The sequence below is a fragment of the Anopheles coluzzii genome, chromosome 2 (assembly GCF_943734685.1).
Source record: "Anopheles coluzzii chromosome 2, AcolN3, whole genome shotgun sequence".
Classification (NCBI taxonomy): Eukaryota; Metazoa; Arthropoda; class Insecta; order Diptera; family Culicidae; genus Anopheles; species Anopheles coluzzii.
The window spans coordinates 122,527,083-122,542,841 of NC_064670.1; the positions used below are offsets into that span (position 1 = coordinate 122,527,083).

General features: G+C 48.6%; 3 protein-coding genes and 3 non-coding genes across 20 annotated transcripts in view; 2 read left to right on the forward strand and 4 right to left on the reverse strand.

The window, feature by feature from the left end:
- LOC120951178 (clavesin-1-like) overlaps nt 1-15,759 on the forward strand; it is a 194,449-nt gene that overhangs the window by 154,632 nt on the left and 24,058 nt on the right. The gene's annotated exons all lie outside the window — the stretch shown is intronic.
- On the reverse strand, nt 54-8,360 carry LOC120947781 (fibroin heavy chain). 15 transcript variants are annotated; one of them, XM_049605432.1, is made up of 13 exons: nt 7,628-8,360; nt 6,422-6,507; nt 6,251-6,351; nt 6,081-6,179; nt 3,946-6,015; nt 3,543-3,866; nt 3,411-3,476; nt 3,036-3,377; nt 2,493-2,732; nt 1,526-2,438; nt 1,330-1,452; nt 1,157-1,224; nt 54-1,093 (listed from the first exon to the last, which is right to left on the reverse strand). In XM_049605432.1, the coding sequence occupies exons 1-13, from the start codon at nt 7,703-7,705 to the stop codon at nt 363-365; spliced, it is 5,241 nt and encodes a 1,746-aa protein (XP_049461389.1). In that variant the 5' UTR covers nt 7,706-8,360; the 3' UTR covers nt 54-362. The 15 variants fall into 15 exon arrangements, with proteins under 15 accessions (XP_049461389.1, XP_049461388.1, XP_049461393.1 ...); XM_049605431.1 differs by having other exon boundaries at nt 3,411-3,443; nt 3,510-3,866; XM_049605436.1 differs by having other exon boundaries at nt 3,036-3,113; nt 3,252-3,377; nt 3,411-3,866.
- Trnav-aac (transfer RNA valine (anticodon AAC)) lies at nt 7,439-7,511 on the reverse strand. Its single transcript has one exon. It is a non-coding gene; the product is annotated as a tRNA-Val (tRNA).
- Trnav-uac (transfer RNA valine (anticodon UAC)) lies at nt 9,682-9,754 on the forward strand. Its single transcript has one exon. It is a non-coding gene; the product is annotated as a tRNA-Val (tRNA).
- Nucleotides 11,938-12,010, reverse strand: Trnav-uac (transfer RNA valine (anticodon UAC)). The gene has a single exon. It is a non-coding gene; the product is annotated as a tRNA-Val (tRNA).
- On the reverse strand, nt 12,319-15,693 carry LOC120951670 (retinaldehyde-binding protein 1-like). The gene is made up of 2 exons (XM_040370487.2): nt 14,232-15,693; nt 12,319-14,145 (listed from the first exon to the last, which is right to left on the reverse strand). The coding sequence occupies exons 1-2, from the start codon at nt 14,949-14,951 to the stop codon at nt 13,870-13,872; spliced, it is 996 nt and encodes a 331-aa protein (XP_040226421.2). The 5' UTR covers nt 14,952-15,693; the 3' UTR covers nt 12,319-13,869.

The window sequence follows — 15,759 nt, forward strand, 5'->3', positions numbered from 1 at the left end:
CGACAAGTTAACATCCGAACGGCGGCAGTAGACACACACAAACATACGACACATAGTGTCAAATAATCCTATTTATTTACTCCATTCGTGAGTGTCGCTTAAACAAAACAGTTACAATTAATTGGTGCTGGGCAATCAGAGGTTGCATTATCTCCGAAAAGGGTGTATATATTTGATTGTTTGTAAGTAATTGTAAGGCTTGAAAGTAGCCCACTCCTGTGCGAACCCCTTGTGCGGGGCCGGTTACATTAAGAAATAACTCTCCCTGCCCCCGCTGTGCGATTGTGTTGTGCAACGGGGTGGGAGTTTCACTGGCAGTGTCGCATTTAGGCCCAAACATCTAACCCCTCCCTCTCTCCCTCTCAGCATTTGCCATTGGCTGGTGGTTTGGGTCGACAGATTTTACTTCGCCCGTTCTCACCGTACACGATGTTGCAGGAGAAGGTGAAGTACCCGCAGGTGGACGATTTGGTGTAGTACGTCGACTCGTAGTTCTTGCCCGGTATGGCCGGCACCTTGCTCTTCTCGTCGATGCCCGTCACCTGCTTCGTTACCGAAATGTAGCTGTCCGGATGGCCGGTCTTTTGCGCCGATCCGGCTTCCGGTTCCGGGCCTTCCTCCATCTCGTCGGCAGTCGTCGTCGTCGTCGTCGTCGCAGTTGTTGGGCTGTCCTTCTTCGTGGGCAGGTAGCGCGTAGTGTACTTGGGCGTGGTGCTGGAGGCTGCGTTCACTACGGTTTGCTGCGTTCGCTCGGTCGTTACGGCGTGTACGGTCGAGCGTCCGTTCTGTGTTTGCACTAGCCGGAAGTTGTCACCGTGCGGTACGAACGCGGTCTGCTTTTGCGTCGGTCCACCCTGGGTGAACACGCGCCCATTTCCGCTCGTGCGCACCGTTACGGTTGGCGGTTCGGTGACCACGTACGCTACGGGAGTCGTTTTGATGGAGGAGTTTGCGTCGGTCGTAGACTTGTCGCCACTGCGCGTGATCTTCGAGGGCGTTTCGTACTCATCCTCGTACTCTTCCTCCTCGTCGTCAACATCTTCGTATTCTTCCTCTTCGCCTAGCGGCGGCAGTGTAGTGCTGATGAAGTTCACTGCGCAAGGAGTAAGTCATTAATGGAATGGTCAAGTCTTAGATAAACAGTTGAAAAACTTACCTAAGCTTTGCTGGGATGTTCGTGTCCTCATGCCGTTGGTGTCAACCGATTCCTTACGAACCGTGGTACTAGAAGAAGTTTAAGAATTGGAAAAAAGTAGAAAGACGAATATTATAAAGAGTTCCTTTAACGTGCGTCTCATGTAGACAATCAGCAAAAGTATCGACCATTACCCCGTAGACTTTCCAAACAGTCCAATCGATTGGAATAGAGGTTTGCTCTTTGCCCGATAAGTGTCCACCTGTTCCTTCGTTCCCGACGCCGCCTGTGCTGCACCGTGATACGCAATGCCGAACCTGTTTCATGGGTCAAGCAAAATTAATAATATAAATACTTGGATTTTCCATAAGCTTGTCTACAAATACTCACTTGAAATTGCCACTAATTTGCGACTGACTCTGGCCAGTGTGAGCACCCGACTGGGCAGACGCTTGTCCTCCGCCGTTGAAGATATTTTGCTGATCAACCGTACCTTCGCCTTGCGGACGGAAACCAATCTGCGCCTGCGACGAAGTTTGCCCCGGCCCACTCGATTGTGCATCGGCCAAACCGCCCTTCTCATTAGCCACCACCTCGGATTGACTTTCGTGGCCTAAGCCACCGCTCTGGGACGTAGCGGAGGTGCCTCCCGTCTTCGAATCAACCTGCACCAACGATTGCGATTTGCCAACACCGCCCGTACCTTGAGCAGAGCTTAGGGCGCCTTCCTTTCCACCAGACACTTGCGCCTGTGCCGCACGATCCTTGTCGCTTGTTTGAGCGCTGGCACTGAACGATCCCGTGCCAGTGTAGGTACCGGAAACCTGCGTTTGTGCAGTGCCTCCATTCTTACGGCCTTGGGCAGAAGCCATCACTTCGCCGTTCTTTACCGACGATTCGGCTTGAGAGAATGAATCGTCTTCCTCTTCCGGTAGTTGTATGGGCTGTGGAGGTAAACTGCCTCCTCCGACTCCCTGATCTACAGCTGTTGGATATTGATCAATTGATGATCCTCCACCGGGGTATTGCTGTGCAGTTCCCGTTCCTGATGGATAGTAACCAACGCCACCAGTACCCGTGCCTGTTCCAACACCAGCACCTCCTGGATACTGTCCAGATCCACCAGTTGGATAAGTACCACTTCCAACTCCTCCTGGGTATTGTCCAGTGCCCGTTCCAGTAGCTCCTGGATATTGTCCAGTTCCACCAGGATATTGTCCAGCACCTGCACCAGTACCTCCAGGATATAAACCAGTTCCTACTCCGGTTCCTCCTGGATACTGTCCAGCTCCTGCACCAGTACCTCCAGGATATAAACCAGTTCCTGTGCCAGCGCCTCCAGGGTATTGCCCAGCACCACCAGGATATTGTCCAGTTCCTACTCCGGTCCCTCCTGGATATTGTCCAGCTCCTGTACCCCCAGGGAATAATCCAGTTCCTGAACCAGTACCACCAGGATATCGTCCAGTTCCTACACCCGTTCCTCCTGGGTATTGGCCAACACCGGGTCCTCCTGGGTATTGTCCAGTTCCTGTGCCAGTGCCTGCAGGATATTGTCCAGTTCCAGTGCCAGTGCCTCCAGGGTATTGTCCAGCTCCTGTGCCAGCGCCTCCAGGGTACTGTCCAGTTCCAGTGCCAGCTCCTCCAGGATACTGTCCGGTTCCAGTGCCAGTGCCAGCGCCTCCAGGATATTGTCCAACTCCAGTGCCAGCTCCTCCAGGATATTGTCCAGCTCCTGTTCCAGTGCCTCCAGGATACTGTCCAGTTCCAGTGCCAGAACCTCCAGGGTATTGTCCAACACCTGTTCCAGTGCCTCCAGGATACTGTCCAGTTCCTGTGCCAGCGCCTCCAGGGTATTGACCAGTTCCAGTGCCAGTGCCTCCAGGGTATTGTCCAACACCTGTTCCAGTGCCTGCAGGGTATTGACCAGCACCTGTTCCAGTGCCTACAGGGTATTGTCCAGCTCCTGTGCCGGCGCCTCCAGGATACTGTCCAGTTCCAGTGCCAGTGCCAGCGCCTCCAGGATATTGTCCAACTCCAGTGCCAGTGCTTCCAGGGTATTGACCAGCACCTGTTCCAGTGCCTACAGGGTATTGTCCAGCTCCTGTGCCAGTGCCTCCAGGATACTGTCCAGTTCCAGTGCCAGTGCCAGCGCCTCCAGGATATTGTCCAACTCCAGTGCCAGCTCCTCCAGGATACTGTCCAGCTCCTGTTCCAGTGCCTCCAGGATACTGTCCAGCTCCTGTGCCAGCGCCTGCAGGATACTGCCCAGCACCTGTTCCAGTGCCTCCAGGATACTGTCCAGCTCCTGTGCCAGCGCCTCCAGGATACTGTCCAGTTCCTGTGCCAGTGCCTCCAGGGTATTGTCCAACACCTGTTCCAGTGCCTCCAGGGTATTGACCAGCACCTGTTCCAGTGCCTCCAGGGTATTGTCCAGCTCCTGTGCCAGCGCCTCCAGGATACTGTCCAGTTCCTGAACCAACACCTCCAGGATATTGTCCAGTTCCAACACCCGTTCCACCTGGATATTGGCCTACACCGGTTCCTCCAGGGTATTGTCCAGCTCCTGTACTAGTGCCACCGGGATATTGCCCTGTTCCAACTCCGGCTTCCCCTGGGTATTGGCCAGTTCCTGTGCCTCCAGGATGCTGTCCTGTACCTATGCCTGTTCCTGGATATTGACCACTTCCCATACCTCCAACCGTTCCAGGATGTCGGCCTCCCGTGGCTCCTATTGAAGAAAATGAATTCGTTTATTTAATATGTTGATTACATTACTTAGGCTTTTGTCCTTTACGTAATACACTCACCTCCAGGGTATTGTACTCCACTTCCTGCTCCTGTAGTTGTTCCCATACCTGGTCCACCGGCTGGGCCTGTTGGATATTGACCACCAGCAGTGCCTGGATATTGCCCAGTACCACCAGGATACTGACCAGCAACAGGGCCAACGCCACTTCCTGGATATACTCCAGTGCCTACCGATCCAGGATGAATCACCGTCTGTGGTCCTACTCCAGGATGTCCACCATGAACGGGAAGATGATGAACGGTTTGTTGCGCACCACCCGTTCCTACCAGCACAGTTAATCCTCCTGGATGAGCGTACACCGTTTGCTTCGGAGGTCCGTGGCTGTCCGGTGGTCCAGGTATAATTTTCACCGGTCCGTGTCCATCTAGTCTGCTATCAGAACCAATCACAGTTTGTTTTGAGTGACCCGTACCAACTAAAACCGTTAAGCCACCTGTTGGATTGACCACGGTGTGATCCTGACCGGGCAATGTAACAGTATGCGGAGCGTTGTGATAGACACCATGTGCGCCTCCTCCTGGAAGTGGCGGTCCTACTAAATGAGGATGAGGACCATGGCTACCGACTGGTCTTGCAGATGCATCAAGTCCTGTCCCTGGGGTGCCACTGCCAAGTGGTCTTCCTTGTCCATCATAACCACCGACAGGCCTTCCTTGAGCATCATAACCACCGATAGGCCTTCCTTGAGCATCAGTTGCCGGTCCTCCGATAGGCCTTCCATAAGCGTCAAGACCTCCAGTAGGTCTTCCGAGACCGTCATGTGCACCTCCTAATCCAGTTCCAGGTCCCCCAGGCCGACCTTGAGTATCATAACCTCCAGAAGGTCTTCCGTGACCGTCTACAGGTGCACCTCCAGTTCCAGGACCTCCAGGCCTACCTTGAGTATCGAAACCTCCAGATGGTCTTCCTTGACCATTTGTTCCTGCTCCTGAACCATCCACTGGTCTCCCTTGGCCCTCAGTACCTGCTCCTCCTGTTCCAGGACCTCCGATGGGTCTTCCGTGAGCATCAACAGCTTGCCCTCCAGTTCCAGGTCCTCCAATCGGTCGTCCATGAGTATCGACTCCAGGTCTTCCAGTTCCAGGCCCCCCAATCGGTCTTCCATGGGCATCGACAGTTTGTCCTCCAGTTCCAAGTCCTCCAATCGGTCTTCCATGAGCATCAACACCGGGCCTTCCCGTTCCAGGACCTCCAATCGGTCTTCCATGTGCATCAACTCCAGATCCTCCTGTTCCAGGTCCTCCAATCGGTCGTCCATGCGCATCAACACCAGATCCACCTGTACCAGGTCCTCCAATCGGTCTTCCTTGGGAATCAACTCCAGATCCACCTGTACCAGGTCCTCCAATCGGTCTTCCATGGGCATCAACTCCAGATGCACCTGTTCCAGGTCCGCCAATCGGTCTACCATGAGCATCAACAGCTTGCCCTCCAGTTCCAGATCCTCCAATCGGTCGTCCATGAGCATCGACACCTGGTCCACCTGTTCCTGGACCACCAACAGGCCTTCCATGACCATCAACACCTAGTCCTCCAGTACCAGGACCTCCCATAGGTCTTCCGTGAGCATCAAAACCTGGTCCTCCTGTACCAGATCCTCCAATAGGCCTTCCATGAGCATCGACGCCTGATCCACCAGTGCCAGGACCCCCGATAGGTCTTCCATGAGCATCAACACCAGATCCATCTGTTCCAGGGCCTCCTGATGGCCTGCCATATCCTCCTACATCGGATCCCATAGGCCTTCCTTGAGCGTCAAATCCTGATCCACCATGCCCTGGCCGTCCATGACTGCCCGCACCATTGCCTCCCATACCCGAACCGCCAATAGGTCTTCCGTGTGCGTCAAAGCTGCCCACTGGTCGTCCGTACGCATCCAATACAGCTCCACCAGTGCCAGGACTGCCGCCAGGTCTACCGTCGTAACTTCCTGCACCTCCTGGACGTCCATAGCCATCCAGTCCACCACTACCGCCTGGTCTCATCGAATGTCCGTTGGTTCCTGGTTCGTATGCATCTGGCAGACGCAACTTATCCACCGGCACTTTTAGCGGATCGGGTCTGCTATCTAAGAGAAAAACGCAACATCTTCAGTAAGGTTCAATAGGCTTTTGTCAGCGTTGCCATTCATACCATAGATGTAGCTGCCTCCACCATCAACCGATCCATAGCAGGAGCTGCAATCACCGCCAAGCGATTGGCTCTGCGCTTGTCCCATACCATTGGAACCGACTACATAATAACAAACAAATCAGTTTCACTCGTTCAACATTTGTTTTATGGAATCAAAGGAACACTCTTACCAACTACCGCTCTGGAGCTATGTTGTGTTGCCTCGGCTTCAGCTTTACCATCTTGACTATTGCCAAAATGAAGATACTGTGATTGTGTTTGGCCTCTGAAACTAGTTTTACGATTGTGTTTTTGTTATTAGTTAGATATTAGACCTTTACTAGTTTCCCAATGATACGTACTTTCCTCGAATATTTCCATTCCTCTTCACTCTAGAAAGGGGACTGTTGTCTATATCGATTGATTTGGAGAGTTCTTCGGACGGGTTCTGAAGAGTTGGGAAAGAATGAACTATTAGCGCAGGAAAGAATGAACTATGCGTTAAGAGATTACTATTATACAGGTGTCCCCCGAGATACGACTGTATTTGGGACCGAAAAAATGTCCCAAAGCAAGGCGTAAGTCGAAATAGTCGTATGTCGAATATCTGTGAATATAAAGTTTATAACCGAAATTGAAGAATCGGAATCTATGAAATCGTATATTTTATTTAAAACAATATACGATAATGTATTATTTTTCCTCCAAAAGCCGTTTACACAATATAGATATTCAAAATGGGGGAGTTGTGGAATCTGAGGAAATATGTTTGTATCGGTTATCTGCACAGAAATTCAAAAATATGTATCAATTTTGTCTCAATAACTACTTTTAACTGTCAAAATCAAAATCGTCGTATCTGCGAATCGTCGTAACTCGAGAGGGTCGTAACTCGGGGTACGCCTGTACACAAATATGCTTCTGAATGCACCATTAACTCGTTATAGAACTAATGACCATCAATATGTTTTCCAAACCTAGACTCTCTTACAACTACAATCGACGACCAATTTCATTGCGGACCAGTCTGGTATTATGGAGTGTGTTCTGCAACATGTCCACAATGTAGAGCATCAGTCAGTCTATGTGTTATCAGTTCAGGAACTCACTTTTTTTTTATTCTACCCGAACACATTCGTCTAATACACGCTACTTCGTTTTTTCGCAACTGTACAACGCACAGTTCGAACAAAACGCAAGACAAGGCCTCGAAGATTAATTTAGGGCTATAAAACAGTCGAAAGTAGGACAAGTACGTAAAAAGATCACACTGCTAAGAAAATGTTTCCATTTAGGAAGGAACCACCAGCCAGCCAAACGCGATTACTGAAACACAATTATTACGAGGGCGAGTGTGGCGGCCACAAAAAAGTTTCTCCTGTTTCCGCCCGGGATCGAACCGGGGGCCTTCCGCGTGTTAGGCGGATGTGATAACCACTACACCACGGAAACAGCTGTGATGGAGGGCGATTCAACTACCTATATAAACCAACCAACCTCAACCAAAATGTTGCGGTGGACTTCAGAAATGTTCAATATATAAAATTGTATGCTTTAATTACACTTACAGAAGTTAAAACTGCCGAGTGTGCCGCTGTTGCGCAAAGCGCAAACAATACTAGCGCCCAGCGCGTAGGGCGCTCCATTTGATGCCGTCACCACAGTGAGTATTAGCTTAATTTCTATTGCTTCCGTCACGTTCCAGGATGTGTTGTTTTAATGTAAATTTACATTAGATTTGCACTGAACTTTTGTTAAAACATCGCTTTTTTCTCACACTAGTTATGAACACTTCTTCTCGGTTGCGTAACACAGCGGTGTAGGAGAACGGATCTCTAGAAAAGGAAATTAATTTAACTAACAAGTCGTTCGTTCACTTCAACACCTTCAACAATATACACTCCAACTGAAAACAGCACGCAATGGCACCGAAAAGAAATTTTCAAACACCACTTCAATCAATTCACCTCTCGAGCGAGGAAGAACGTCTTGAACACTTCACGAAATAGAATACGGAACACGAATAGAATACGTGTAGGTAACTTTAGATGCGTTCACACACGGCGGGCCCTTTACTTCTCTCACTTTACACGTTTCAGACTAAAGTCATCCGACGGTTTTTTTTTCCACACAGCGACAGCGGCCGATCAAAGGCTGATTGATTCCATCTGCCACCGGAAGCGCGGGCTGTATGACACTACCATCCAAGAAGAAGGTCCCAACACAATCCGACAGGCCCAAGATGCGACCGTTCCGGGGAACAGTCCGACGGCAAGTGATTGGCACATGGGATGCGATTTCAAATCTGGAGGCTGCAGAGAACTCCAGAAGCCACCCCTAGTCGAAAGATTGCTCTCATGTCTCTCGGAGCTGTTCAATCGTGCAAGGGCCCAGCATACCAAGAACTCTATGGTACTGAGCTATGCTGCATTAGCCATCGCTTCTTCTCTCCCAAGTGATGAAGTCTCAGCAATTAATACTCGCGCTTGTTTTCCCCTACGACTCCGAGAACCTCGATGAACAGGAACCTCTCGTGGTAGCGAATGCTGGGAATCAAAATGTGACACACGATCGAATGCGATCGTTACTGTTACATTACAAATTCAGATGCGTTTCGTATTGGGACTCTGGCCATATTTCAATTAAATCCAATAAGGACAATCATAAGTCCACACACAACTTAAGACAAACGGTATGAGCGATGGCAAATACCAGAGAAACTGTTTAATGGGGATATTGAACCCTTTGTAATAGTAGTCATCCTAGAAAGTGTTCTCTGTCAGTGACGTAGATGTATTCTTCATGTTCTCGTCCAACTCTTCACGCTGTTCAGAAACACATAGGAATCGCAAGCCTTTTTAAAACCAATCTTTCCGTACGTTACCCGATTAACATTAACCCGGTGGTCTAAATACGCGTGTACATGTCTCTAAAGTCGCTGATAAGAGGTAACAACACCGTGCAATATATGCAAGGAAACAAACACACAGAGACCCCGTCTAACAGCGTTCGAACGCGTGCGTTATCATTTTGCGCGCGCATTATTAGCTCATCGGTTAACTACTCTACTTGAACGGAACGGCGGAACCGTTGGAAGAAGAATTCCTCCAGCCAAACACGACGACGACGACGACACACAAATCAAATCTCGCCCAAAGAACAACAATCTCAATAGAAAGATGATGTGGAGGAACACACACATATTCGAACAATCTTTTTCCAAAATCGTACGTAGTCATTTATAAATAATGATCTAACGTGTAGCTGAAATGTGTCCTGATCTATCTTCATACTCAACCGTTTATTAGGGACCTATTTTAACGTCAACCTTTACAGGGAAATACGTTCCCGCCTATCCCCCAGAATGTGACATTGACCCCTGGGGTTGGATGTTGCTTCCGAAACAGATTTAATCGTGTGACGGCCGCGCGCCCATCCCCTATCAGTCGGATTGTTTCTTTGCCGCCAGATTTTGGACAAGAGTGTACTTGCCTCTGGCATCCTGGGAGGATGTTGATTCGCGCAAGTCGTCTCTGTGTGTAGCTGATAATTCGATGGAAAGGTACGCGTGAAAGAGGCACGGGCGAAACTGAACGGTTGTAAGTGTCGGGAGAGCATGAGCGGTTCCATAGTGTAGCGGTTATCACGTCTGCTTTACACGCAGAAGGTCTCCAGTTCGATCCTGGATGGAACCAGAGCTTCTTTTTGTCAAGTGACGATTCGTTGTATGTAATTTCAGCAATGTTGCTTATATCTTGTGATGTGTTCATTTTTTTATACGTAACGAATCATTACACCAGACTTTTAGTCTTTCAAAGAAAATGTAACATTCAACTTGATGTACCCTTTGCTTACCACAAAGAACATTTCTCATGTTCTGGTACGTTACGATAGCCCTTCCTCAACACTTGATGCGTCTTGATTGAATCGCGCAATTAGTGTCAAATTTTGAAATACACCATGCCCTTTTACGGCTCTATGCGGTGTCAACGCACGCGTCCCCATCTCTTGTGGTGTGGCATCTGCTTCCAAAGGGCTACCCTGTTCGTCCCTAAGCGCAATAATTGATCAGAACTAATTAAAACCGTTCACACTGAAAAGAGTGGCAAAGAGTCATCACTTGATTCAAAAATCATTCCCGTTTGCTGCCATTGCTGCTGGCCCAAACAACAACGTCTGGTTTATGATATCTCGTTCGCCCGGTCGTGTAGGGTGTGTTGTTCTAAAACTCGATTGAATGGCTCAATTTTCATCACCATATTTAGAGCGCATTCTGTTTGAGTGGCACAGCATTTCTTTTTGCCTACTTCCATCCCCTCTCCTCTCCTTCCCGTGCGCAACCTTTTACCCCAGCATCGCCTACCAGAGATCGCTGCTTCTTTTCTCACTGCTCAAACCCCTTTTACGAAGAGCAACGTAACGTGCGCGGGGTGTTGAAACGTTGATACGATCGAATTAAACGCTTGCATTAAAACACATCGAATCGCGCACAACAAACACACGTTGGAGGAAAGGGAAAGTGTAACACCACCATTCATTCTCAGCCCTTTGCAAAGGGAAGAAAAAAGGCCTAAAGCACTTGCAGTAGCCTCTCCACTACTGCTGCTGCTGAAGATCGTGATGAACTAATTGAATTAAGGGCGCGCGCGATTATGATGCGATTAATCGCGGCCCGATATTAAGTGACAGCACGCTGCACTTCTCCAGCAAGTAGCGCGATCGTGGTGAGTGTGATGTCACAATTCTTGACGCCCTTAAAAAATGGCTCAACTCACCCGACTCTGGGACGTTTAATTACATTTCTAACTCAATCGATCGCTTGTGTTGCGATGCTGCTACTGCTGAAGAGCGTTTCGAGCTATAGCGATCGTGCTCTGTTTTACGAAGGGTAGTAGCTTAATCGTTTAATCGGCAAAAGTAATTGGAACGAACGATATTAGACCCATCATCCGGCAACGAACTGCGTGACCCCGGAAATGGGAGCAAATGAAGCATGCAGCAACCGATTAATTTTCATTTTTTCCGTTTCACAATGTAGCGCTAAAACTCTTGATTTTGTAAATATTGGATATGCGCATTCATTTCCTGTAAGTTATTGGTTGTTTAAGAAATGAAACAAAAATAGCACATCTTGTGCAACTTTTCCTTGACATCGTCGGTCTTCTAACATTTGTTTCAAACATCAAAAGACCTTCTGCTGTGTATCAACACAGTCTCGACTTCGCACGTTTACGATAGCAAAAGTTAAGACTAAACAAGCGGAAGATCAACAAAAAACATCTGACAACTGAAACAGGGGAGATGCGGTGCAAGATGAAAGCAAAAAACTGCAAACAATTAGACAAACACAATACACGGCAAACATCAATCATAAATGTCCGTTTTAGTGGTAAGACATGACGACGTAGTATATAGCAAAAGATCTGATACAACAATCACACAACAATTTGCCTCAGCTTCTGATCTCTTTTCTCGCAAGTAAGAAGAATGCAGCACACACTGTTGTTTTTCTTGCATTTCCTGTATCCCCCAGTTTTAGAATGCAATCCGCTTTTTGTGCTACCCAAGCGCTTGCCGGTTACAGGTTGATTAGCATAGAATTGTACGAAAGACGGCACACACGAGACACGCGAAGGTGAAATGTTTCACGCCAATCTCCGACAGATCGGTGCAAAACGTTTGCCTTGCTGACAAATTGTTTTTCTATCTATGCGGGGTGCGTAACACATTTGTCATCGAGTGTGTCAAGTGTGGAGTAACCTTAAAAAAGTAATTTGCATAAGAAAAACGATAAAATCTCACGATACTAAGAAGAGAACTGGTAACAATGCATAGGGCAAAAGAAAATCGTGCGGAGTGCAGTGCAAAAAAGAAATCTTGGTTCCATCCAGGATCGAACTGGAGACCTTCTGCGTGTAAAGCAGACGTGATAACCGCTACACTATGGAACCGCCGATGGTGAAGGGGCGCTCAAAGCCCTATAAAAACGTAGACGCTCGGTCATGCGCAGTGATGTATTGCTAGTGAATGATGAAGGTGATGGTACACGAAACACATTTGCTGTGGTTATGATGTTCAACGCTGTTTTCAAGTTAGTACCTCTACATTTTACCCATGAATTTTATTTTTCAATGTTTTTACTAATTTTTAGTTTAATAACTTGGAAAGCAAACAAAATTTACATTATAAATTTTGAAATTCGTTATGAGCATACATTTGTTTGCTTCTCTGGTACAGCATAGTTTAACTAATTAAATATTATTTCTTCTCTCCCCTTCACCACGTACCGTTGCAAAATTAAATCAACACCAACGAAACAAATCAACTGTCTGGCCGAATCGTGACACGATTTAATCATAGCCAATGAGTTTCGGAACGCCTCAAACTTACACAAACTCGATTATCACCCTCGCGCCGAAAACTGATTGGAAAAGTGCATTCTATCTACGATCGTCTGACCTTCGGGCGGATCAAACCTAACGACATAAGGGCTACCACCAGACAATGGAGGGCACCCCGCAAGACGATTGCCATATCCGAGACGAAAATGTCTGTTTGTTTGAGGAGTGATTTTTTTTTTTTCACCCCGTGGTTGATATTTTTGTCTGCCGCTTACTCAAGCGTAGTTTCGGTTTTTCGAAATGACCGGTTGGAAAATGTGTGCTTTTCGCTAGTTCATAAATTAAACCTCGCTCGTTTCTATCTCTCCTCGGAAATAGCCGACGGCGGTGTTGGTGATGCCACAAGTCGGATTTTTTTTACTATTTAAACCGATTGTTGTCATCACTGCTGCGTGTTAGAAGAGGCAGAGTCTCGTTTCGTTAAGTTACGTATGATTGATATCGCGAACGGCGATGATACGGCGATGGAATATGTCAGTTTTGCGGTAGGCTATGGTTCGGGCGTTACGTTTCGAAGGTCAGAGTCGCTCGGCTACGGATGGTGAAATGCTGCACCTGCCCCAGCATCATCGGACCGTCCAAACGGCTTGTCAGCGAGATACGGAATTTCATCAACAAACTGTTGTAGTCAAGGTCAGTTACAGAGGCGTAACGCAACAAAGAGGGGGTTTGGCCGACGGGACGTGTCCACGCTTCGGACGCTAATTCTAGTGTCTAGTGGGTCTAGCCATTAGGAGAATGTGCGCGGATTGCATTTCTTCACCGGCTCCGCTTGTCGATGCATATCGATGATCGGTCGTGAGACTGTGAGCACGGTAATTACACCCAACCACACGATTACAGGCTGAATGATTGCAGGCATTTTGTTGCCTACGAATAGGTCCCATTCACTATCGGAATGCAATTAATCGTTTATTGTATGTTATCGATGCTAATTGAAGAAAGTGTTTACAATCACCATGCGGAAAGCAATGCTTACAATCTAACAAGCCCTAGCGCTAAGGTGCATCAACATTTGTAGTGTGAACGTTCATTTCTTATTGTCTAAAAATTGTTACAATTGTCCCACTTCCTTGTGAACAGAACAACAAAATACAACGCTAGAATGCAACTTATCAACATATACGGCACGCAACGGCACGCAAACACACCTTCACACTACTGCGATCAGGTATGTCGATCGCAATTATCTAAGATGTAAACTCTGACCGACCCGAGCGCAAGCCCACGTTATGACACCGGCCCGGTTCTAAGGGTCGTGGTGCTGCTGCTTTTGCTGCTAATTGACTTACTCTTTGGTAGTAGATTCTTCACCGTACCGTGCACCAATGACGACCATCTGGTTCTCCGGAATGCTACGGAACCGGATTGGAAGCTCGAACACTCGAACCCTCCGGCGGTGGTCGCGCTCAATCGACGGTCAACTTCCGGAAGCTTCCAACCATCGACTCCTCGCCGGGGAACTCGTTGCGATGGGCGGTGCGTGCTGATGAGCCCGAACTACCTGGCGCCGGTATGGAAAGATCCATCAGGAACTGTTCCTCAAGCTTGAACCATTTCGTTTGCTTCTCGAACATGTCGCGAAAGTTGTCCGTAGCTTGCTTCAAGCTTTGCTGTCCACCGCACGTCGTCGGGAGGAGCGTTTGATCGATCGCACTGTGTAGTTCTTGTTCGGTGCGATGGAACTGCGAAGAGTAGAAGAAGAAGAAACATAGTTAGAAACAGGTGGCTTATGGAGTTCACAAGTTCACATGGAAACGACATGGTGTACCTTGAATCGGTCCCTTATTTTCGGACTCAACAAGGGCAGCAGCAAGTCCAGCAGCATCCAGGTGATCCTCGGCACCTTCACCATGTGCACCTCCTTCACGAACATCGTCACGACCTCGTTGATGGAGTCGGCCATCATCTTCACCTCGCTCAGGCCCCACATCCCCACGTGTGCCATCGTCATGCCGGAACAGTCCACCACCCATACCGTCCCGTGCACCTGTGTCCGCTCGTACTCCAGGCACGTGTTAATGACGAGCGCACCGAGCCTCATCTGCAGCAGTGCGGTCGTTTCCTTCGGATCCATTGCACCCACGCGCACCAGTATGACCGTACGTCGCTGTCGGTCCTGCCCAAGCGGTACGATCGCATCCAGCTCCACCATACGCTGCACGTTGGGATGGAAGCTGCTCACCTCCGCACCGTACAGTGTTCGCATGCGCATCAGAAACGCCAATCCGCCTTCCAGCGTTGCGCAAGCATCGTTGACGTTAAACTTCCTGTACCGCAAAAACCGCAACAGAAACACCGGATCCGTCCGGCAGCGTACGATTTGCGGATGTTTTGCGATAAACTCACGCATCAGCGCAAGGGATGATTCGCGCGTGTCCTCGTTTTCGTGCAGCTCTTCCGCGGCCCGCACCAAGTCACGCTCGTCCAATGTCGTCCGATACGGTGCGTACGCTCGAGGACGTTTGTCCATCACGTCTTCGTAGTGCATGATGTGATTTCGGGAGGAAGTAACACCTTTCGAGGTACAATTTGAGCGCGCTGCGTACACTGTCACAGATGGCTGTGAGAGTTCCTTCTAATCGCTGATGTTGCTAGAACCGTGGCTCAAGCCAAACTGTGGCAGCGTCCAGCCTCTGGGGAGCAGGTTAGTGCGATCTTTCCAGCCCCAGTTTTTTTTTGCGCTGACCTGAGCCGGGACGGGGCCGCCACCTTCGCTAATTGTCTAATGCAGGTCCATGTTTCACACGCTCATTTGCAATTATATGATAATGATTGGTTTTGCGCGCGTGTTGGTTGGATCTTGGGGCTCGGGTCTCGGGGTGAAATCGGGCTTGCTCCAGAAATGTGCGCTGAGAACTTCAGTCAACAAGATGCCGCTACCGGGTTAACAGCTTTCTAGTGTTCGATCGATCGATTCGTGTACGACGACATGCGGGGATCGGTGTTGTGATATAAGGAAGTTGCGTGACGCCATCATCGCCCCTTTCGGTGTAAGGTGTTTTGTGTTTTGTGGCTGTTCAACTACGGCCAAAATAGTTTGCCTAAAGCTTTCTACAGCTTTCCACGTCAACACAGTTTCCCATCTCAAACATGAACCGCAAACAAAACCCTAATCTAACGATCCAAAACGATCGACAACGTTTGCTCTCGCAACAGGCAAATTGTGCTTTGTGTTGTGTGTATCTATTACGATCGGGTCGTTGTGGCTTAAAACCCACTAAAAAAAGCGTAATTAACCCAACCAGCATTATCGCGCGATTTGTATGTGTATCTATCATTTTTCTCATTCTAACATT

Coding starts and splice junctions, on each gene's coding strand:
- LOC120947781 (XM_049605429.1), bottom strand. CDS start 7,705: ATGGAGCGCCCTACGCGCTGGGCGCTAGTATTGTTTGCGCTTTGCGCA. Junction 1,225..1,329: donor CTGTTTGGAAAGTCTACGGG/GTAATGGTCGAT, acceptor AACTTCTTCTAG/TACCACGGTTCGTAAGGAAT. Junction 1,094..1,156: donor AACATCCCAGCAAAGCTTAG/GTAAGTTTTTCA, acceptor CTCCTTGCGCAG/TGAACTTCATCAGCACTACA.
- LOC120951670 (XM_040370487.2), bottom strand. CDS start 14,951: ATGCACTACGAAGACGTGATGGACAAACGTCCTCGAGCGTACGCACCG. Junction 14,146..14,231: donor AAATAAGGGACCGATTCAAG/GTACACCATGTC, acceptor TACTCTTCGCAG/TTCCATCGCACCGAACAAGA.